The 24,167-nt window shown below is 38.3% G+C and overlaps 1 protein-coding gene across 1 annotated transcript in view; it reads left to right on the top strand.

Annotated features, from left to right (window-relative positions):
- The window catches only part of si (sucrase-isomaltase), a 169,185-nt gene extending 145,716 nt beyond the window's left edge, over positions 1–23,469 (top strand). The window contains exons 48-50 of the mRNA XM_059651067.1: positions 405–454; positions 6,434–6,607; positions 20,494–23,469. Of these exons, the coding sequence (XP_059507050.1) occupies positions 405–454; positions 6,434–6,607; positions 20,494–20,568 (299 nt within the window). The 3' untranslated portion in view covers positions 20,569–23,469. The remainder of the gene's footprint in view (positions 1–404; positions 455–6,433; positions 6,608–20,493) is intronic.
- Positions 23,470–24,167: the final 698 nt, after the last annotated feature.

Below are 24,167 nucleotides of genomic sequence, written 5' to 3'. Positions count from 1 at the left end.
CAATGTGTTCCATTCTACAATAATTCTAAAACTGTATTAGAATGTCAGTTACATTTTATTCGTATGAGATGCATCTGTGCTTCTAGTTACACCTTCACTAGTGGAAAGTCATCATAATTCACTCATAGCTGTCATGATTGTGAGTAATGGATCCTTCATGCTTGTGAGAAAAGGGCAGTAGCTCACCATCATTGTTTAGATATAATACACAGTGTACCAGAAATGTTTTATTGATGTTGTTTCAGTCATGCCAAAGACCTTTGTAACTTATTAGAATCTTTCAAACCCATAAAGAAAATGAACGGTACGCTGTTATCAGCGCCAATTGCCGTACAAAATCCTCACAAAAGTCAGAAATTCAATTGACGAATTTATTGACACTTTATTTCAATTCTACCTTGCAGACACAGTTGGAAGAAAGGAATATTTCCTAGCTAAGTTTGTTGCTGATAAGGTAAGTTGATAAGCTCTGCCTTTCAAAACTGCCAAAGGTATTTTAATGGACTGAAATAGAATTGAAATGTATATGTCACAGAAATTTCTATTTAAAAAACTTGCCCTCTTAGCCAAAAACCCTGTGCACTGGAGTTGTATAATGGTAGTCAGAGCATGTGCCTGGCATGATTTGCCATCTGGTAATATTATTAAAAATAGTTCCAAAAATTATTGCTCACACATTGTTCATTTTCCCCGAGAGTTACTGAGGGTAGTTGTTTTTCCCCAGCTAAATTATATGGTGATATTGCATTGCCACAGTTGATCATGAGCCTGTGACAGCACTATCCTTAACCCAAAGGAACTGCTGTTTGTTTCTGATATAAAAATGAGATGGAAATATGGAAGGCAAAGACAAATAGTGAGAAAAGCTTTTGCTTCACAGTGTAGAGGGCATTTTCATGTTTTGGTATTTGGCTTCCAGTGAAACTCCATACAGTATTGTACGTTGTGTATCCGTTCCCAATTACTCATTCAACGTTCACTGATTTTCTCAGCAAGTCAAGCAGTTGGCCAGTCAGAGATAATGGGAACTGCAGATGCTGGTGAATCCGAGATAATAATGTGTGGAACTGAATGAACGCAGAGGCATCTTAGGAGCACAAAAGCTGACGTTTCAGGCCTGGAAGGGTCTAGGTCTGAAACATCAGGTTTTGTGCTCCTAAGATGCTGCTTGGCCTGCTGTGTTCATCCAGCTCCATACTTTGCTATTGTAGTTGGTCAGTCAACTGCTTAGAGACCTGCACAAACCTCCTAACCTGCTAGACCAAGAAAACCATACAGTTCCCAACCCATCTCAGGCCAAAGCATACCACTTACCTCTACCACTTGAATTTTCTTATTTCCAGCAATATTGCCTTCCTTGGCAACAAAGTGTACAAGCTACACTCTTTGGTATGAAACAATCGGCACTTCTCTAGTCTAATTTTCAAGTTAAACTGCAAAAGTACTCCAAGATAATATTTAGTCTTTCAAGTATCTCCTCAAATGTTGAGCCAAAGATGAATATTTTGTTCATAATACAACAAGGAACTGAACATTGGTCAAAGTTTCATGCACGAACACAGCAAGATCATTTCAGACACCTAACAGCATCATGGATATTCATAAAGTTTCCCTGTGCCTGTTTGGAATGCTGCATTTTCAATGTCTTGTTCGGTAATGGGTTATAAGAATAAGTTAAATCACAACTGCGGAAATACATTGTACCTTTGAAAACTTGTCATGCTCCCTCAGTCCCAGAGTTGAAGGAAAACATCCTTACGGACACTGCTGTTGCATGTCCAGAAATGGACACAGATCCTCTGTATTCCATATTTCTTCATAAGGCCTAAGAGGGAAGTGAATGAACTTGCCTCTCTCCAAAGATTTTTGCAAGTAGTTCAAGTCCTCTTTATGCAGATGTGGATGATCATCTTTAGTCAAAATCCTGTGGCTTACCAGATGACATACCCAATGTTCATCTTTACTCATCATCATTCTCCCTGAAAGATGTGCCATCCTTGGTGAGAGTAGAAACAAGCTGCCTCCTCTGGGTCATCTCCAACTCACTAAAGTCCACTTTGTAAATGAGGTTAAAGATGTTTCCCCCAGTTGATTCTCTGGCAATGACATTAGCAGCTTTAAAGACAGTGTCTGTTCTTAATGGGAGGTAAATGCCTTTGTCTCTGAAGTTGGCCCTCTACTGATCCTACTCACAGTGATGAAGGAAGCTCCCAGAGGTACACCAAGTGGGTAGCCCTGCCACATGTGATGGCATAGCAAAGCCCAATGTCAGCCAGTTGGCTGGCATGAGTTTTCAAGAACAGTAATTGGGTAGGCTGATATAAGATCAGCCTGGCTTTCTGCTGCTAAAACAGTTCTGGGACACCAGGGAGAGAGATATACTCCCAGGGAGTGCGCTGAGCAAGTTTAAAGAGTCCTCCCACAATGCAAGGTTTTCAAGGATTCTTAGATATTTCTTAACACATTCAACCTCAGCACCATGAGATTCTCAACTTCCTTACTTCCGTTGGAATGTCAATCAGGTCAAAAGCTAATAGAAACCCTGGGCTGTGATAAGTATGATTGAGGGATAAGTGGAAGAGTTTGATGTAGTTGTGAGAGGGCATAGCTTATCCCTGCCAAGTAGAGGCTAGATGAGGGAAGGCACTCCAATCAGCTTTCATTGCTCAGCGAGATGCTTGTGGAAAAACAGATGAGCAGTGGTGACACTTCCAATCTTCTGTCAGTTAGGCACAACACTTCACTGCAGGGAAAGTCTCTATTTCTGTACATAAGTCTGAGCCTCTTGCTGAAGGATTTCTGCACTACTCCACCTGGCTCTCTGTGGTAAGTCCAATTTGGCAAGAATAGAAGTGGATGACAGGTCTGCATCTGATAGCAGTAAAGGTATTTATTGTTAAAGGCAGGTTCATTTGAAGTGACCAGCCCCACCACAATTGTGATATGTCTTTGCAGCAGTGGATCAACTGTGAGGCTTATTGTGCAGATAGACCAACAAGGAACAGATCTGTGCTGACTGAGCACCAGTCTGCTCTCCCTGCATCTTCAAATACAAGGTTTACATCCCTGCCCATGTCAATTGCCACCTCCCTGATAGTAGTTTTTTTCCTGAACGTAGAAGTCCAATCGTTCTCCATGGTCCAGACAGTGGGATCCTGTATTTCAAAGAAAGACAATAGATGTTGGTCACTAGTAATCCTCAATTCCATTTCCTCACTGTTTCCATTAGGTACTACTTTGGTAGGGATCCAGGAGAATGATACAGTCAAACAACTTTATCAGCACTGGGGATATAGGGACCAGCTCCTCTCCTTCAATTTGCTTGTGCTTGACGAGCTTCTGTGTGTGCTGTATCAGGCTACAGCTGTCCCCAAAAACCTTCAACAGCAGTTTAAGGATCTGCTGTGAGCTCCGTTGAATACCCGTCCCTCTTCTCAATATTTCCTGATCGGCTTTTATGCACTGATGTTCAATCATAAATGCTGCCTGCTCACTCACTCGATGACAGGGTGTTTATAGTGTTGTCTGGGCTTCCTATTCTTTGGCAGGTGAATGCAACCAGGAATACCACTTCCTTCCTCAGGTATGGAGTTTTTACATTCTCCCCATGTCTTCTTGGGTTTCCTCTGGGTGGCCTGGTTTCCTCCTGCAGCCCAAAGAGGAATGCATATTGGGAGCCCCTGCCTAGGATCAGCCCAAATAACTATTTTCCTTGACAGATGCCTGAACCTACTATGATAATACAGTAGCTTCAGCCTTCCTCATGGACATCACTGACTTCAAAACCTTCACGATGCACTCCATCTTAGCTATGCACCTTTCAGCCTCATCCATCATGTCTTGATGCCTGTTCTGTTGAGCCCTGCTGACTGTCAAAAATTAAAGATGAGGTCTGAACTCACAGAAGGTCCAAAAATAATATAGCAGGGATTCCTTATTCCACTGATATCAGATCATAACAAACCTGAAGGGAAATTATAATTAAACATGTCAGACACAGAATTTATTATGGAGTCGCACTAGTAATGTACATCTGGTTGAGGAAATCATTCATCTGTCTGACCATAGAATCCCTACAGTGTGAAAGCAGGCCATTCAACCCATCAGGTTCACACTGACCTTCCAAAGACCATCCCACCCAACCCCAGCACTCCTTACCCTTTCCCCGTAACCCTACATTTCCTATAGCTAATCCACCTAGCCTGCACACCCCTGGACACTATGGGCAACTTAGAATGGCCAATCCACCTAACCCGCATATCTTTGGACTGCAGGAGGGAACCAGACCACCCAGAGGAAACCCAAGAAGACATGGGGAGAATGTGAAAACTCCATACCTGAGGGTAAAATCCAACCCAGGTTCCCTGGCACTGAGAGACAGTAGTGCTAATTACTGTACAATCATGCTGCCCCTTCTACAACCCCTTCCTAAAAGCACATTTTCTTTCAGAAAGATCAGATCAACTGATGGAATTGCCCTGTTAAGTACCTTCTCTCGCTGTAACTCCCAGTCCTTGGACGTCCTGGCACATCTTCCTCAGCTGCCGTCCTTCACAAGAAAAAGGTTATAACAAGAGAACATGATTTTATTGAGCAAAAGATAGGACAGAATAAACAAACTATTCACATATAACAAATATTGGAAGATTACGAAACATACTGTAAAAATATAATCCCATTTATCTCCTTCACAGTACTCACACCGTGTATTCCCTTCTCTATCATCTCTATATTGCTTCATTTAACAGTGGCTTCAATTCCCCTTCCTGCACCCTTTATTTAACCAAGCCTAAATTTTCATAGTTTCAAATACTACTGCAAGTTTTGATGAAACCAGGGTCTGGAACAACTACTAACATCCTTACCCTGAGACAATTTACTTTTATAACAATACTACATCATCTTCTCCCTTTCTTAGAAGCAATTGCTTCACACATTCACCTTCAGTCAAAATGCCTGAAGAGCTAACTCCTAAACTGAAGCTGAATGTTTTTTCAAGCTGTGGATGTTTCCCCAAGCTTAAGGCAAGCACAATATTCTGACCCAACTAACCATTTGCTTTGTTTGCAATAATCATGGTTACAGAAATACTGACAAATTAATCATTAAACCCCTCCATACACACTGAAAACACATATGCTGCTAGTTCAAATTCAAAATCCAAACTTAAAATAAATTATACTAAAATATGTATGAAAACACACCTCTCACGTCACTGTATATCACAGCAGAAACAAGTCACTCGAAATTAATCAATATCAGCACATAAAATCCTAATTTAAGTATTCCAGAATAATTTTATTAATGTTTTGTTGGCTGTGTTCTGAAAATTAAATAACAAGCTAGAACATATTAATAATGATTTGATAACACTTTCTTGAAAGAATCAATACTAGATTGTCGTAGTAATAGTCACAATATTATATAGTATAAGATCATTAAAATACTTAACTCACCTAAAAATAACTGTTAATAAACCTATCTGAAAAAAATGTAATGAGTTACATATAACTAGAGAGAAAAATAATGTATCACTTTCTAATTAGAATTGTAACACAATATTCAAATCCAAATAGAAATAAAGTCAGGATATTTCAACAAGTATTTCATGGCAATTATATTTACTACATCAGTATAAATTCAAGGGCTTAAATGATACAGAAAAAAAATAAGAAGAGTTCACTTTTCACAGAAAACTATACCTGTGGTCGTAGAAAAAGCTTCTTTTGTTCATTGTTAAGAATTCTGTTTTGTGAATAAATTCATTGAAGGACTGAATGATGTATCAGTGCTTTTTCTTTGAGTGTCTTATCTCAAGGTCATTGTTTTGCAGGGCACAATCTTGCATCAAGGTTGCTTTTGATTTGTCTCATCCTTACTTGCTTATGAGTCTTGGCCTTGGCACCGATTTAAATTTAGGATTTCTTTTATTTTAAACACAATACACATTTTCTTTAGATTTAGCACTTTAATTGCTACCTTAATTTTGTGACTTTCTCAGACGTACCTAATGATAGAAAAGTGCCCATTGTGCAATTTTCTGTTACTGTTCAGCATTTGGCAATAAGCATTGAAAAAGAGATAGTGTGGCAACATTGTAGCCATAATTTTCTAACCTGAACTCCACACTTACAAGACTTTGCGCTGTGAATTAAGTTACTCAAATGATTCCAATTGTATTGTCATTTATGTGCAGAAATCAGTTCCCAGTGTTTTGGTTTTCTATTTATGCTCGCCTTAGCTTTTTATTGCCCTACAATCGTACCATCTAATTCAGTCTCAACATTCATTTCCTGGATTTATCTTAATGCTATACTGTGTAAATCTTAGCTAATTAATCTTCAACACTAGTTTTTCTGACTTCAGTTAAATTTGTAATATAATTTGTCATGTAACATTTGATATTCTTTATATTCTATTTGTCAAATTACAGAATCGGCTGAAAACTGAAATTGTTCACAACAATTCGAAGAGTACAGCAAATGAGGTGAAATTGGGATATGTCCAAGTCTGGGGACTGGGAAACGTTCGGCCTTCACATGTCAATGTAACTTACGAGAACAAAGATTATTTAATCAACAATTTTGAGTACAAGTCTGAGTCGCAGGTAAGAAAATGTGACTGCTGCAAGGATGCACATGTTCACAGTGAAAGTAAGATCATTTATGTTTTAATTGACCAAGGTAAAATGAGGAATGAGCTATCTTTATTTGCGTAGACATGTACTAAATGCAGGAGTGTTGTCTGACCTCCGGATTTATCAAGGGACAATGTTAATTGTAGTATTACTTAAGTTGAGAGTTATTTAGTTATCAGTACACCTCTAAAAAATCAAAAGTATAGAGATTTTTGATTCATGTTTTATATGATAATAGTCTTGAAAGAGTTAAAATTGAACTTGGAAAAAGCACCACCTAACTTAATGCTGCAATACAGTCTTAAGTTAGAGAATCAGAAAGTCCCAGCAGGGACAGATATGCCAACTCTGACTTTGATAGTTGTGATTACTGTATGTCTAACTAGTTAATGTTAATAACACCAATTGCTATCTTGCAACAACCTAGGCCATGTTATGTAAGACAAGTGCCACTTCTTCACAACACTCGTTCGTGATTTGTTTTGCAAGACAACTCTCCACCTGCTCCTGAAGTGAGCAATAGCATCTCTGAACAGATTAGAAAATATTCAGAAAGAAAAACTGGCACAATTGAATTACACCACCACATGACACCAGTAATTGGTACCTAGAGCCCAGTCTAACGTGGTGAACAGTGGTGGGCACTACTTCTAAATGTAGCAATAGTGGAGAGGATGCATTTGACCCAGGAGGAAAAAAATTCTGAAGCCGTGCACGGTTATCATGTTACTGCTTTAAGAGGACACTGACAGTCAGTCAACGGGTTAAATGCAATAAGAGTCAACAGCAAACATGACCACAACGAAAGGGAAAAAAAATGCAGCACTCCACAAGAATGCCTTCACCTCAGAATGGTTAACAGATACTGAAAAACTCAATGTCAGTGAGGAGAGGAATAAAGGTAGCGGCAATTGGGAAGAAACAGATGCTGAATCCTACCTTTCCTTTTCGCTGTGGTCAGTTGCGATGAATTTTTGGTGGGATTCTCACCACAACGTCCGCCAAGATTTCTCAGCGTACATTAACAAACTGGCTACCTCTTTCCCATGGTGTCTTTCACATCCGATCCTAGCCACATTTTACCACATATCATTTCCAGAATGACACGTCACCTATTGGATATTGATTAGCAGACCAGAATCGGTTGTGACGGCGCGACCTTGAAAAGATTGCAGTGCACCCAGGCAAGTGCTGTCAGCCCTGAAATACCCTGCGTGGTTGCTGACATTTGCCCTAAACATGGCAGACAAGGAGAAATGCCTGTGCGGGCAGGGGTCTGGAGGTCCTGGTGGATGAGGTCAGATGGTGCTGGCCCAGGGTGTCCTCCTCCCCTAGATTCAGCAGTGTACTCCACAACACGAGACCATGCCAGCCTGGTCTGAGGTTCCAACAAGGTCAGTGCAGTCTCTGCTGTCTGGAGGAATGCCCGGCAATAAACAATCAGACAGGCTCAGAGGACGGAGTGCTACACAAGCAAATGAAGACACTGGGGGATGCAGCCTTTGTTCAGCCCATGAGCTGGGTGTGTGTTCCCAAGCACATAGTGTCCCTGCTGTAACATTACGATGATAGTTGCTGGTGCAGCCTGAGGTGCAGTACTGAAATGCATAAGCACAAGTGGGTCAAAGGTGTGCCATGAGAGTTAATAGAGGCTGATACACGTGAACGTCAACATCTACAAGTGTGAGGTGTGTGTGGCCAGTATCCATGGAACCTGTCTTGAGTGTCCACTGGTGTCCATTGTTCAACACGCAAGTAATTCAGAGCCAGCAGTAAGGTTAAATCACCAGGTACCCGTTTTGATTTCCATGTCAAGGATTTTTGGCATCCAGCTTATACAACATATTTGGTAAGGTTGGAAACTGAGTATTAATTAGGCAAGTTGGAGCATCAATAAGGCATTTAACCAGCTATAATAGAAAAGCATGAAATTTGCAGCAAGTTGCTCTTGACATCAAATTAAGCCTTGCCAGACTTCTCAGCTGATTCTACCACAAGTCTCACCATACCCTACAATGCTCAGACTCCTATATAATTCCTCCCAGAGTCCTTGGAGAAGAAGGGTCTGTGGAAATGCTTGGGATTTCTGGCATAATTTTAGACATCCATGCCAGCAGCCGTGGGAAAACTTTCAAATAGAGATACAAAGACAATGTTGTGAAGAAAAGAAATAGAAAAGAATCCTCATAAAGAACATCAGTACAATTGATGGTGGGCTCCAAAGAGCCTGGCTACAGTAGACAGAGCAAAGACCAGAAAATTTACAAAGTTTATTTAAGGAGACAAAAAGGCAAACATAAAAAAAATGAAGGAAGAGACTGATAAAGACAGCTAGAAGTCAAGAAGATCAGAGCACTTATAATTTAAAACATAATATTGGCAGGAAGCTGTATTAAGGCTGCAGTCATACAAGTTTATTTTTAATAATGTACAAGATAATGTGCATTATATTTTATCTGCTGAAAAGCAGGAAAATATTGATATCTATGAAAAAGTACTGAACTTCCATCTTGTCTACAGATGGTGGGCAACCCTGAATAACTTTAATAAAGTCTAAATTTCTTCATATAAAAATATAGAGGTATAGAGAAAGGAAACAGGACCTTTGATCCAACTCGCCAATGCTGACCAGGTTTCCTAAACTAAATTAGTTCCATTTGCCTGCATTTGGACGATATCCTTCTCAACCTTTCCTATCTGTATATGTGTCCAAATGTCTGTTAAATGTAACCGTACTCACCTCTATCACTTCTTCTGGCAGATCGTTCCTAAACACACCAATCTCTGTGTTGCCCCTCAGGTCCCTTTTAAATCTTACCTCATTCATCTTAAAGACAAGCCGTCTAGTTTTGGACTCCCTAAGATCTTGACATTATCCGTGCCACTCGTGATTTTATAAATTCCTATTAGGTCATCCCTCAGCCTCCTAAGCTGCAGTGAAGTTAGTCTCTTTCTTCAAATCTTTTCCATTTGCCTTTTATCTTCTTAAATGAACTTGGCAAGTCTTCTCCTAGAATATTGATATTAAATGCAATTTAAAACTTGGAAGAAGTAATGCAATACAGTTTTGCTAGTTAACTGAATTTAAAACTTTATTGGAAGAATTTCATGCAGTAATACAAAATTAAGGAATTTAAAGCTTGCAGGTAAAGGAAGCGTTGCTCCATTGTTATAATATTGAGTTTAAAAGTTTGAGCAAGCTTTAGAACATCATTTAAACAGCTTTGATTTCATGCAAGAATAAAAGCTTGAAGTAAGCAAATTATAAATAACATTGACATGCTACAGATTTAAAACAGCTTGAAGGTAAATGAATAGATAAACAAATTGAGGCAAAATGGAAGGAAGAATGATACATCCACTAAAAAAAATCAATGCCAGAGATGGACCAAACAGAACACTGTATTGCAAATCTTGGAGAAGACATTTCTTTAAGGTACAAAATTAATTCAAAGTTAAACTTTAAATCTGAAACGAAACGAGGTAATACACTTTTATTCTCAGTAGGTCCTATTTCAAATGATGTTAAGAATCACCAAAATATTACAGAACATGTTGATGCTTTTGAAAAAAATACATTGAAAAGCCTTTGGAAATTCCTTCAACCCATAAATGACTAAAATTCTTGAATGTGCAAGAATAAACGTAAAATTCATCATGAGATGAATCCATCAATAATTTCATTATTGATCACTATGGTTTAGTGGAAAACTGGGACTATACAGCTTGAAATCAGAATTCACAACAGCCAGAATTGGTGTTAGAATTAATCATTAGCCTGTGACAGATTTCTTAATGTTCAAGGCTTAAGGTTAGGGTTAGGTTAATTTTCCAGAAATCTATTTAACTTAACTTCATCTTAGGATCCTAAGAGGAAAGAACAACCTTACCTCAGAAGATCAACAGAGTCTGTTCACTTAAAATGTACAGACACTTTAAAGGGACATGTGATAGTCAGTGGTGGTGTTATGGAACAACAAAGCCTCATTTGCAGAGACAATGCCCAGTAAACATGAAATAATGCTACATTTGTACAACCATAAGTCACTTCCAGAAGGCATGCAGAATTAATACTCCATTCCAGAGCAGCAAAAATCCAAATGCTCATGCATTTGAAAAGGATATTGTGATAGAACTTTCCCTTAAAAAAAAACTTGCAGGAGAAGATGTAGCTACATTAGGAAATATATCAGAGGTAGCAAAGGAAAATTACTGATCTTGATGAACTCTCTGTCAGTAGACACCTTACTTTTAACCCTGACAGAGGAATTAGTGTCATTGTCTTGTTTGATTGAAATATGCTACAAGTATAATACAATCCAAGCAGTATATGAGAGTTGAAAAATCGTATGTGTTTCACAACCAACGTTCTATGCTTCTTGCGACTGCATGCATTTCAGAGCATCAAAATCTTTGGAGTGACAGAAGGAGATCAACTTGTTCTGAGAAAGTAACTAGTTAAGAAACAAACTCAAAGAGTAGCCGTAGAAAATTTAATTGAGCTTCCTCGGCTCATGGCAAAACTCCAAAAGAAGAAAGTATCAACTGAGATCATTTATGTCGGTACAACAAGATTGTTTTATACCATTAAGAGGAAAATTCTTACAAACCTGCTGGAATTTTTTCCATTCTGGCCATCACTGAAAAACATATTCAATCCATTGACTCTCAAAGCAGAATTTTCAATGTTAGCAGCAGAGATTCTTCTGAGTCTGGAGCCAATCTTCTGTAATGTGTCTGAGGATGTGAAAATGTCTAATTCACCAGAAAGACATGTATGACAAATTCACAAATATACTCAACCAGATCAACAAGATGTAATTGACAGCTTGTATATTCCAATTACAATGCATTGGTAGATTTAAAGTAAGGATTTGCTTAAAGAAAATGATGTTTGGCAGCATCAAAAGCCAATCCAACATCAATCAATTCAGTCTACTGTCAAACAAAATTACCTGGTCTCAATATCGATGATGTAAAAAAAGAAGAATACCTGTTCAAATTAAAACACAATTGACTGGTCCAAAAATCCAGGTTATATCAAGGAAGAAAATATATATGTTAACATTGCAGCTGTGTTCCGTGATGGGCATTCATGAGATAAAGGTCCCCTGATGATCTCATGGACAACCACCTGAGTATGGGGAAAAGGTCACAAGTGAAGGAATTTCCAGAGAGTAGGTGTCTTCTGGAAAGGTAACGAATCAATTGCCAACTTTAGAAGGAACAACATTCTTCACCAGAGGATCTAATAGATAAAGGATTGTACAGCAGAGAAATGGTTCACAGGCCAGTAAAATCAGAATCAGTGTCGTCCTTCCTCAAGGCAACAACTTTCCAATCTTGCGAATTAGCATGGAATGCAGTCTGAAAGAATTACACAGCCATCAGATTCCCTGCATTTGTGAAGTCAGAGGCTTCACATCAGATTTTGCATTGTATTCTATGTCAAATTTTGCCTTACTCCATGTAACTCAAATCCCTATAAATTTTGGCCATATAATTACAATCTTGATCTTTTGGTCGATGGGAATATAGATCTGGGTGATGAGTGAACTTGAAAGTTACATTTCAAACCTGAAGGTTATTAATGTTACTGTTGGGAAGATCAGAAATAGCATGCATTTTTTATGCTACCCTCTGTGCTCACATCTTCCAGTTCCTCCATTTCTGCACTTCTAATATGGTCCCATAAACTTAAACCCATTATCTTCGTGAATGACTATCAGCTTAGTTTAACAATGACATAGACCTTGCATTAGCATGCACAGTTCATACAAATTGTAAGATAATAAAATGTGAGGCTGGATGAACACAGCAGGCCAAGCAGCATCTCAGGAGCACAAAAGCTGACGTTTCGGGCCTAGACCCTTCATCAGAGACCCCGAAACGTCAGCTTTTGTGCTCCTGAGATGCTGCTTGGCCTGCTGTGTTCATCCAGCCTCACATTTTATTATCTTGGAATCTCCAGCATCTGCAGTTCCCATTATCTCTCATACAAATTGTACCTCAGTTTGTGACAATATTTCTTAGGTTTTATTTAGCCTGCTTACAAATAACTCTGAAATGTACTGCTGAGACTCTGATGGTGGCAGGTTCAATTAAGTCTTTCAAAAGGGGATTTGACTGTTATCTGAAAAGGAAGGAATGCAGGGTTACAGAGAGAAGGCAGGAGAATAGAGCTTAAGTGAAGCACACATTAGGAGAACCAACAAAAATCCAGTGCACTAAATGGTCTATTTTTTGCTTTCACAATTCTGTGTTTCTGTGAACTCTGTGCTATAGCTATGATAACATCAGCAATTACATTTTTAAACAAGAAGATACTCAGAATTCCTGATAGAACAGAAAGGATATTAGTCATAATTCTTCACAATAATATATTTTTAACAGTTATAATGATAGTGAAACATTTTTTATTGATGTTTATCTTACAGATTTTTGTTACAACCTTTAATGTCATAAAGATAAATTGCTGTATTATGTTTATCTCTTGATATCCCAATTCCTGCATGGTGTAATGTATCAAACCTTCTGAACATTGATTGATCAAAGTTCACTTTGTAATGGAAAGAGACTCAGGGCAGTTCTAAAATCAATAGAAATTTTTTTTAATATATTTATTCACTGGATGTGGTTATTATTAGCTGGGCTAGTATTTATCACCTAACCCTAATTGCCTTTGAGAAGGTAGCAGTGATCTGCCATCTGGAACTGCTGCAATCTAAGTGGGGTAAGTGCATCCACAGCATTTTTAGGAGGCAATTCCAGGATCTTGAACCAACGATAGTTAAAGAATGGTGATATAATTCTAAGTTCAGGTTGATTGTGGCTTGGAGGGGATGTTCAGGTGATAGTGTTCCCAAGTATTTGCTGCCGTTCTCTTTCTACATCACAGAGATTGTGTGCTTGGAACATGCTGTCTACCAAGCTTTGGTGAATTTCAGCAATGCATCCCGTAATGGCTGCAAATGTGTACTGGTAATGGTGGGACTCAGTGATTCAATGTTGAATGTGATATCGGGGCTACCATTCAAGCAAGATACTTTTTCCTGAATGGATTCCATCTTCATGAGTGTTTTTGTCGCTGAACTCATCCAGGCAGTTGGCATTGTTATAGCACACTCTTGAAATGTGGTATACAGATGGTGAGCAGGTTTTGGAGAGCCAGGAGGTGAGTTATTTACCTCAGAGGTCCTAACCTCTCATCTGCTTTTATAGCCATGCTATCAACATGGCTGGTCCAGGTTGGAGTATGGTCAGTGGCAGCTCCAAAAGTCTTGATAATGGGGATTCAGCAATAGTAATACCATTAGATTCTCTTTTGTTGGAGATGGTTATTGCGTGTGTTTTTTTGTGTGTGACTTAATTATTATTTGCTACTTATAAGCACAATCCTGGGAGATGCCAGGTCTTACTTCACTATATGAAGAAGAGTGAATTGTGGTGAATATTGGGCCATCATCAGTGAATACTCCCACTTCTGATCATATGATGGTAGGAGGACCTTTGCTATAGGCATATTAACAAAGAAAATCACAGCTCTGAGGAACTTCCATTATTCCCAGGACTAAATGATTGACTTTCAAAAACCACAACCATCTTCCATTTGTGCTAATGATGAGTCCAGTTAGGAAGGTGTTTTCTATCCATTCCCATTTATTCCAGTTTGTTTGGGCACACAAGTGCCATACTCGGTCAGGCACTGCCTTCTTTGATACAAAGGTAAATCACTCTCTCCTTACATGTGGGTTACGAACATTGTCTCAAGGTTTTGATCAAAGTTATAATAAGATCAAGAATTGAGTAGTTTTAGTATTACCAAAACTGAGCATCAATTGTGGAGGAAGTACTGCTCGAGTGCCCTATCATGCCCCTCCATCACTCTGGTGATGATTGACAGTATATTGAGGTGGGGCATGTGTTGGGGCCATAATTAGCCACTTTACATTTGTTTTGCTCTTTTGTGAAATCATTGCAGTTGACTTTTACTCCTAACTATGTAATCAGTAGCATTAATAAATCACGGAATCATCTTCCTGATGTGACACCATGAAATTTAGTGAATACATAGAAACATCGAAAACAGAGATAAGAGGAGCGTGATTAGGCCTTACAGCCCATTGTGTCCGCTTCACCATTCAAGAAGATCACAGCTAATCATCCAGGTCATTACCCAGCTCCCACTTTCTCTCCACTCCCTTTGATTCCTTTAACCCTAAAAAAACTATATTTAACTCCTTCTTGAAAATGTTCATTATTTTGACCACTTTCTGTGGCAGAAAGTTCGACTTGCTCACTGTTCTCTGGGTGAAGAAATTTCTCCCTATCTCAATCCTAAATGGCCCAACCTTTATCCTTAAACTGTGATGCCTGGAATTGGAAGAAAGCAAATGTTCTCAGTGAATTCCAGACTACTGCCTTTCACTAATTGTCAGCTTCAAGATATAACACACAGTAATTTAGACCAATTAAATGATAAAAATAAGAGTTCACTTTACATTTTAGGATTTAAGAAGGAAAATGCAAATATTACTTGTTAATTGGGCATTCCAGATAAAATGAAGTCATCTTGTGTATCAGATTATATCCATTAAGCAAACCTCATTAGTATTGATTTAAATGCATTCAAAATCAATTATTCTGGGAATATTCCCAATTTATATGAATGTGCCTATTATTATTCTTCCTGTTAACTGACATTAAGTGGAATATAAGAATATAATGGTTCTGTGTCAATGTGGCACATAAATTGACTCTGAAACAGAAGACAGCAAAAGAAGTGTAGTCAAGGAAATGTAGCAATCACAGAATTTGCATAATCTGGTAGAATACAGAAACTGTGTAAAGCCTCAACAACATTGATATTAACACTCATTTATATTATTTGTCCTGCAGCTACAAACACAATGTACAATTGTATAGATGTAGATGCTAGGACACGGAGCAGTTTGATAGAATTAGGAAACGGTAGAATTTAATGATTGCTAGAGATTTGCTTACCACTGGTAAACCAGGAGGACCACTGTGTTTACATCTCAATTGAGTGTTTACCTTCCATTCAGGCTTTTTCAATCTTCCCAGGAGAATACCCCCCAAAAACCTGAATGTGGGTATGATATCTCAAAGCTGAGATCTACTAGCCTATTAAGGTTTGGCATATTCCCACTTCTGTCAGCTCCAACATGAGAGACACTCACTGCCAATACTGCAGCATGGCCAGATTTGGGAAGAAAGGAATAAAGAAAAGGGGTGCATTCGCCATGCCAGACAGAAAGGGTGCAGGAATGTTAATGTATGCATCATGGGGGTCATCACAGATCTCTTGTGACATGTGCTTTCCAAGTACAACAGACCCTTTCCACTGAGGTGTAAACAAGGCTCATATAGCAATAGGATTAGCTCCCACCAGCTTGAATACCAGCGGGTTTAGATTTTTAAAAGGCCTCTTAATGGCCTGAGTTGGCCTCTGGATGAGGAGGATGGATACTTTCTAATCAACTTGTTTAGAGATGTTATCACACAAATTTAGAATCCAGGCCTCCTGACCCAGGTGTAGGAACCTAACCTGTACGTCACAAGACACCTTTTTTTGGATAGGAGGATATCCTTAGAACTTTCCATCCTGAAATAATTAGGGTGAAGACAGGTGGAAGGGTCTTATCCCCTGGCACATATGCTGCTCGAACATATGGGCAGCATTTGGGCAGCACGGTGACTCAGTGGTTAGCACTGCTGCCTCACAGTAGCAGGGACCCAGGTTTAATTTCAGCCTTGGGTGACTGTCTGTGTGGAGTTTGCACATTTTCCCTGTGTCTGTGTGGGTTTCCTCCCACAGTCCAAAGATGTGCAGGTTATGTGAAATGACCATGCTAAATTGCCCTGATTAGGTGGGTTATAGGGGGATGAGCCTGCATGAGATGCTCTCAGGTTTGGTGTGGACTTTTTGGGCTGAAGGGCCTGTTTCCACACTGTAGGGAGTCTATGATTCTATATGGCTCTGCCACATCCAACCTAGGGAAGGAAGTATTACATTTCACCCAAAATAACTTAACCTGCGTAATCAATCATGGTTAGCAGACTTATATGTGGTAAACCTGTTAGTATTGTTAGCCATCAAACTTTACGCATTTGAAGGGTTTTGAAAACAATATGCATATTAGATTTGGGTAAGTTATAATTTAATTTGCACTTCTTTAAGAACATCTGAAATACATGCAAATCAAACTCAATGGAATATAAAGATTCATTTGGCACAAGAATGGTTGTCCTGCTGTGGGTTATGTGGTAGAATCAAGAAGACAAAGTTGGAAAGCTATTGGGATTTGACTTTTAAGGTCTTCTGAGACTGACCTGTTGCACCTCGATATGCTCCAAATGCACAGGTTCATGTACATTCACAGATCAAGCAGCTCTCCATACCATTTGTGATCCAGCATGAATAAACTTTGCGGTTGAGGAAGAAACTAAAATTTGAGCCTTGCCACAGTTTTAAAGAGTCGGGCGTACCAGCAAAAAAACATTTTAAGCAGAATTCACAATTATTGACTTTGTGATTCGCTGTCCTAAATTAGTGTTAGCTCTTCCACAACAACAAAATCCTTGTAAACTTAAATACCTGGTTCATACAGACACACAATATGCCATGGGCACCTGGGGGTATGACTGGTAGAAAAATGTTATCATGATGTCAGTTTCTCCCATCACAGATAGAATTACTGTGTTTTATTACAATCAGTGTGCTTTGTATATGAGAAGTGTGTTTTCACACCTTCAGAGTTCTTTGTTTTCTTGATCTGTAATCTTCACAGCATGTAGACAGTCAAACTCAGGATGGTACACATGAGTGTTCACAGCCATCAGCCCACTTCAGTAGAATTGAAGATAATCAAATGTGAGGCTGGATGAACACAGCAGGCCAAGCAGCATCTCAGGAGCACAAAAGCTGATGTTTCGGGCCTAGACCCTTCATCAGCCTCTCTGATGAAGGGTCTAGGCCCGAAACGTCAGCTTTTGTGCTCCTGAGATGCTGCTTGGCCTGCTGTGTTCATCCAGCCTCACATTTGATTATCTTGGAATTCTCCAGCATCTGCAGTTCCCATTATCTCAGTAGAATTGAACTTGGCTTTTAACCCATTTGTGTCTTTGTATATCTCTGGGTTTAAACAGATGTATTTGCAAGGAGTGCCCTTCTACCAAGAGGGCAGACAAAGTCAGCCTCCTCATTATCTCTTCTTGTTAAGTTTTTCCTGTTTGACTTTTCATGCACAACATTCGATAGGCTTCTCACGGGAATTGGCTAAGACAGTCAGTGAACGTAAATCATCAGGTTTTCTATAACAGCTCTCCTTCTAAAAGCAATATAGTTTGGAATTGAAAGTAAACAAAAATGACTATCAATCCTTCAGAGCTTGGCTTCATCATCATTGTATTTTTCTACAAGAGGAAAGTAGTGAAATCCATTCTCATTTCATTACAAAGGAGTACAATAAAAGGGAAAAAAAGAGCAATAGACATACTCTTATGCACATTCTTTTAGCCTTATCAGTTAGCTTTTCATTTCTAACCAGGTCTCTTTAGGTTCTGGAACATAGCGTCTACATTCAGATTTCATTTCCTAGCAATGTGGGTGAAGTTTAAGAAGCACAACTGAAAGAGCAAGACTCAACAAAGTAACTTAGTGTTCTAAGTATTAAGCTTTCCCACAAAAGTTAACAGATTGTGGTCAACAGTGATAAATTTCAGACACATATCTCAAAATGTTTGGCAGCCTATAATAGACCAAGGGCTTTCTTTTCTGCTGCAGAGTACCATGTCTGATATTTGTTTAGTATTTTTGACAAGCACCCAATAAGTATCTCAATTCAGGCTTCATCTTCCGAAAGAAGCCTTTACTCCAATGTCAGTTACACTGATGACACCTTTAAATGCTTGTTTAAAGTTTTGGCCTTCAAGAACCAGCTCTATTGTTAAAATGACCTTCATCCTTCAAAACTAGTTTGACATATTTCAGTCCATACTGCCTTTGTTTTATCCTGAAGTCTGACTGTCACTGGTAGAGGACTGAAGATTGCAAAAAACTTCCTGTGGAACTCACACTTTGCCAAGAACCACAATGACTTTACATTCTGTTGTGGGAATGGGGAACTGTGCTACTGTTTCTACATTTTCAGCCCTAGACAGTATTCATTCTTGACTCACTACAAACTTGCTCTTTGCAACATTGACCATGAGGTCAACTGACTATATTTTTGAGAAGGAATCTTACGGTGAACTCAAATGTATTTCCAAATAAGGTGAGCAGTTAGGTTAGTTATATTTAATTTTTAACAATATTCACACATTTGAGACAGGTGGGGTCTTTGTACTTGAATTGTTTTCCAATTGAAATTATCTTTCTCAAAGCCCTTCTGGAAAATATGCTGTGAAAAGCATATTTTATTTATTTCCATTATTATTGGACTATGGATGATGAAAAGAAGACACTGCTTTAAGCCAAGGAGACTGTGCAAAGGAATGACTGCAGTTTTAAAATCATGGTTACTGAAGCACATTGTGAGTTCTGCACAATGCTGCATTTTTCCTGGGAGAGTGAGAGTAAAAGCAGACACTGCGGAGCCGAGAGTTCTGAACAAGTGAGAGAAATTCATTGACAACAATGTTTTGACTGGCTCCTGACTAAGTAACTATAGCTTGTGTCAGACCATTTTAGCAGAGAAATATCCAGGCCACAAACTAAAAACGTTAAAAAAATCTTCTTTCTCTTTCCTGTGTGGAGGACCAGACAGTCTCCAGGAATAGTTACTGTCTTCCACTCCCCTTGCTTTGTGGATTGCCTGTGGTGATTGAGCAATAAAATATCTTTAGAGGACTTAATCCCAACCAGCAATTGGAGAGCCCTGGTACGCAAACAAACTTGTGTCAGTAGCAAAAAACTAAAGACACAGGAAAAAAACTGAACAAAATCAATTTACCAAATCCTATACCCAAGCTGGTGCTATCAAACTGTGTTTCTTAGATTTTTTTTCTCCTTTTCTACCCTTTGTATCCATGCCATTTCTATATTTCTACATGCCTGCTGCTTATGAATGGAGGAATTTAAAAGGGTAGCTTTTAAGTTATAAAAAATTTTAAGTTCGCAATTCATGTTTCATTTTTGCAATTACTGGAAGTCAATTTGTTTGTTAGAAACAGTTACTTTATTGTGAAGAACAGAAACCTAGTGAGCATTTTTTTTTTCACCTGAGTTCATCAGTCAGTTAAATCGAGTACTTTGGATATTTTTGCAGAATATATTTATCGAAATATTTACCAAGCATTTATAACAATTCCAGAAAAAAAGGGGCTTGATTTTCAGCTCCTTATCTCAGTGAGTCATAACACTGCCAAAATGTCAATTATTAAATTATTTAAAAGGATAATGGGTATTTGTGGAAGTAAAGCTATTGGTGAATATAAAAGTGAGTGAATTATGATTAAATCAATGCCACAAATAATTTAAATGATGGAATATGGCCTATGAACCTAATCACAATATCTATTATTCCATTAGGAAGTTCTCAATGTTATTTTAAAATAAAGTTAGCTCAAAAGGTGACGGCCATTCTGGCGACAACAATGTGTGGAGCTGGATGAACACAACAGGCCAAACAGCATCTTATGAACACAAAAGCTGATATTTCAGGCCTAGACCCTTCATCAGGAATGGGGTGTCTTTTCTGTTTTTGTTTAACTTAATTACTTTACTGTCAAGGCTTTGATGGGAGTAATTACACAATTTACCTGATTATTATTTGAATATTAGCAATGCTCTTACAAGAACATCTTACTTATTTAATTTTCTTATTCACTTGCAGGAACTCTCTGTTCAAATGACAGATAAAAATTTCCAGATAGACAAGCCATTGGAAATAATTTGGAAAACATCCTGAGCTTTAATTCTACGTATCGGACGTGTATAGTTTTTTAGATGAGTTTTGTAATCTCAGATTGATTAATGAAGATTTCAAGGGAGCATACTGAAGAAACATCTAGCAGTTGATAAAAATAATGCTCGGAATCTGTATTAAAAACAGAAGATGCTTGAGAAAATGTACCGAGTCTGGCAACATCCATGGATCGAGAAACAGAGCCAATGTTTTGAGTCTGATATGATTTCTGAAGACAAAATATTGGACACAACACATTAACCCTATTTCTCTCTCCACAGATGCTGCCAAACCCACTGTATTTCTCTGACATTTCTTGAAGAATACAACAATTTAATATAAATTTAACTTAAATACTTAAAATGTTTATCAATTGAAAGGAATTCTGTTGAAAGTCTTTCATTATGCAATATTTGACATTGCATTTACATTTTTTTTTAATATTGCCTAGTAATGGTGTTGGAACTATTGCTTGTTAAAGCATGCCACAGTGAATCTATCAACCAACATTGTAAACAATTCAGCATGGTAAAAGTCATGTGCATTTTTACTGGTGAATTGAATGTAAGAACAAGGTGTGATTTGAAAATTATGCATATGCTTGGTTAGGCTAGGTAGAAGTATTCTTTGCAATCTGGTTACCCATTACCGTTGTTGAATCTGATTTCAAGTTTCAATACTTTCACTTCAGGAACAGATTCTTTAAGCAAGCCAGACCTACAATGATCGTAGGAAGTGATCTAAATTTCCCCATGATATATAGCATTTATCTTTTTTTACTTCAAATCTTTCTTGTGTTTTTGCTAATAACTTTTCATTAATATTGCTTAATGAATGATTGTGTAATAAAGCAATTTCATATTACCCCAAATGTAAGTCTACAGTGCTGCTTAGTTTTGAATTGAAACACTCAAACTAAAAGGGAGTTACAAAAAAAAACACTGGGTTCACTTATGTCCTTTGTAGAAGGAAATCTACCGTCCTTATCGAATCTGGTCTACATGTGACTCCAGACCCACAGCAACATAGTTGGCTGTTAATTAACAAGATACTCTGACTCAGCAGCTCTTGATCAAGTGAGAATGGGAACTGCAGGTGCTGGAGAATCTAAGATAACAAAGTGTGAAGCTGGATGAACACAGCAGGCCAAGCAGTATCTCAGGAGCACAAAAGCTGATGTTTCGGGCCTACACCCTTCATTATCCTCTGATGATTTTGCTTTTCCTTATGTATGAGATCAATATCCTTGCTGTTTTGCAAAGCCTCACACTTAAAAATAAATTTTCTGATTTTCTATTAGATAATTGTGACTGTGTTCCTGTGTTAGAATGACACTCATTGGGTGATTATTTGTGCTGTCTGAGGAATGTAATGAGTTGGTCAGTGGTTTCTTCTTCACAAGCAACCTGTGTGCGTTATATCTGTGTGTGCATGCTTGTGCGTAACTGTTGTGTATGCGAGTGTACCTCTGTGAGCACACACACGCATACCACTGTATATACCTTTGTGTGTAAGCATTCCTGTGTGTGCACTTGTGTCTATGTACCTGACTGTGCACATGCATACTGCTGTGTATGTATTTGTATGTATGTAGCTATATCTGTATGTATGTACCTATGTCTGCACATGCATATACCTCTGTGTGTGTTGCCAGAATGAGCCTTATGCATGTGTACCACTGTGTATGTGCAAGCGTTCACGTACCTGTGCGTACAAGCTATTGCCCTGATATATGTTCACTTGTTTCTGTGGGTGTAATCCTGTTCCTGCAAGCCTTGATAGGAAGGGTTTAGAGGGAGATGGGCCAAATGCTGACTAAAGAGACTAGATTAATTTGGGACATTTGGTCAGCACAGACAAGGTGGACTGAAGGATCTGTTTTGGTGCTGTTCACGTTTATGACTTTTATATGAGCTTATACAAATTCTTAGCTCACAGGGTCATGTCTGCTGGGTGGCCACAATACACCTATTTGGCATCAGTTTTGGATCTGTGGAAGGGCTGACCCATGAATCATTCAACTAACTCCTTCTGGGGCATTGCTTGTTTAGAAAGGCAACAATGATGTAATGATTTTACAGGTTAGATTCTAGGGTATGAAATTCTGAAGGGGTTTCCTGCTTCTCTGCTACATGTTTGTGGGAAGAAAGACAGCTATAAGAATGAGAATTGTCTGTGTGCAAATATGAAGCCCATTATTTTTTGTTTTTACCTCCATACATTTAGCAAATTTTCACTAGAATTTGAATGCCTTGGAGGACTTAAGTGATGCCTCTCAGTTCTGTCCCATCCTACTGACAATGCATTCACCTGAAAAGTGAAACTGGGGAACAATCACCGATTTGCCTTCTAAAATCAGTTTCCAATCTTCTCCACAGCTGCTTTCTGCACTTTCTAACTGTACTATTTTTGCAATCTTCCAGACGCATGTCAAAATATTTTGAAATTTTAGTGTGGGTTCACTTAATAATGTCATCTATAGAGAATAAGATAAATCTCTTTAAATTCACTAATAATTCCAAATCAACTGGTACATTTTGTCACAATTGTTTCTCCATGTGCAACTTATAAGTAGCCTTTTTCTTTCCATTTTTCCATTTTCTTATGGTTCCTTGATTTTATTTCATTAACGGTCAGATCTTTGTTTATTCCTGTTCAAATTGGATCGTTGGATGACTTTGAAGATTGGAAATGAATGGTTGTCGTTGACTGGCCTAAATCTAGCTCCATTTTGCTTAAGTGTTTTACAATTAAATACAAATTCTCTTAACGTGTTATATCTTTTTGTTAAAATAAAACCCTTTTGAAGCTGTATGTGTCAAATTTGATGAATGGAAGCTGCTTTAAGTCAGTGTTTTTGACTTCAATCTCATGTCCTCTATACAGAGAAGACATGCACCAAGAGATCCGATTAAAAATTATATATCTTTCACATAATTTGTTTCTAACTTGCTCTTTTTTTATTAAAAAAATGGTCACAGTAGAAAGCTCTAGCCGCTTTATAGTGATTTTGTGTTGGCTTAGGGACTTGGAGGAAGTAAGATAGTGTGAAAGTAAAATCATTAAATTGACACATTACAGTCTTCCCATCTGAGGCCTGAGGGCTAGCACTTCCAAGCAGTTAATCCAACAGGAAACAGGCATGAGCCCAATCGCTAGAAAGTAATCATGGTCCTGTTACTTAAGGTAGAATGTAAACGGTATTTACAAACTGTGTGAGGAACAGCAAAAGCAGTGGGTTATCAGCAGCCTCAGATAAGCAAAGAAATCTTTTGTTCAGGAACTTTATGCATTATTGAACTTCCTCCACCTTCTTAAAAAAGCTTCTTCTATTTCTCCTACTCTAGAAATTGATTTATATCTTCACAGTGAGTGTTTTCCATTGGCTGTGCTGGTGGGTTACTAAGTTCTGATCTGATCCCACTTACCAATCAGCAAAATGCTTTCAAAGATTCATTTCATACAGGCAAATTGTTTCTTGGTAATATATAAATTGAGCATTGTTTAAACAAAAACATTTTGGAGAAACTTTTTGTCTTCTTTTCATCAGAACAATTTGCAGGAATACCAATTTTAATGGAAAAAAATAGTTATAACTTGAG

The sequence above is a fragment of the Stegostoma tigrinum genome, chromosome 14 (assembly GCF_030684315.1).
Source record: "Stegostoma tigrinum isolate sSteTig4 chromosome 14, sSteTig4.hap1, whole genome shotgun sequence".
NCBI classification, from domain to species: domain Eukaryota; kingdom Metazoa; phylum Chordata; class Chondrichthyes; order Orectolobiformes; family Stegostomatidae; genus Stegostoma; species Stegostoma tigrinum.
The sequence above is the reverse complement of the archived record's forward strand: the minus strand, read 5'-3'. Positions and strand labels throughout refer to the sequence as shown.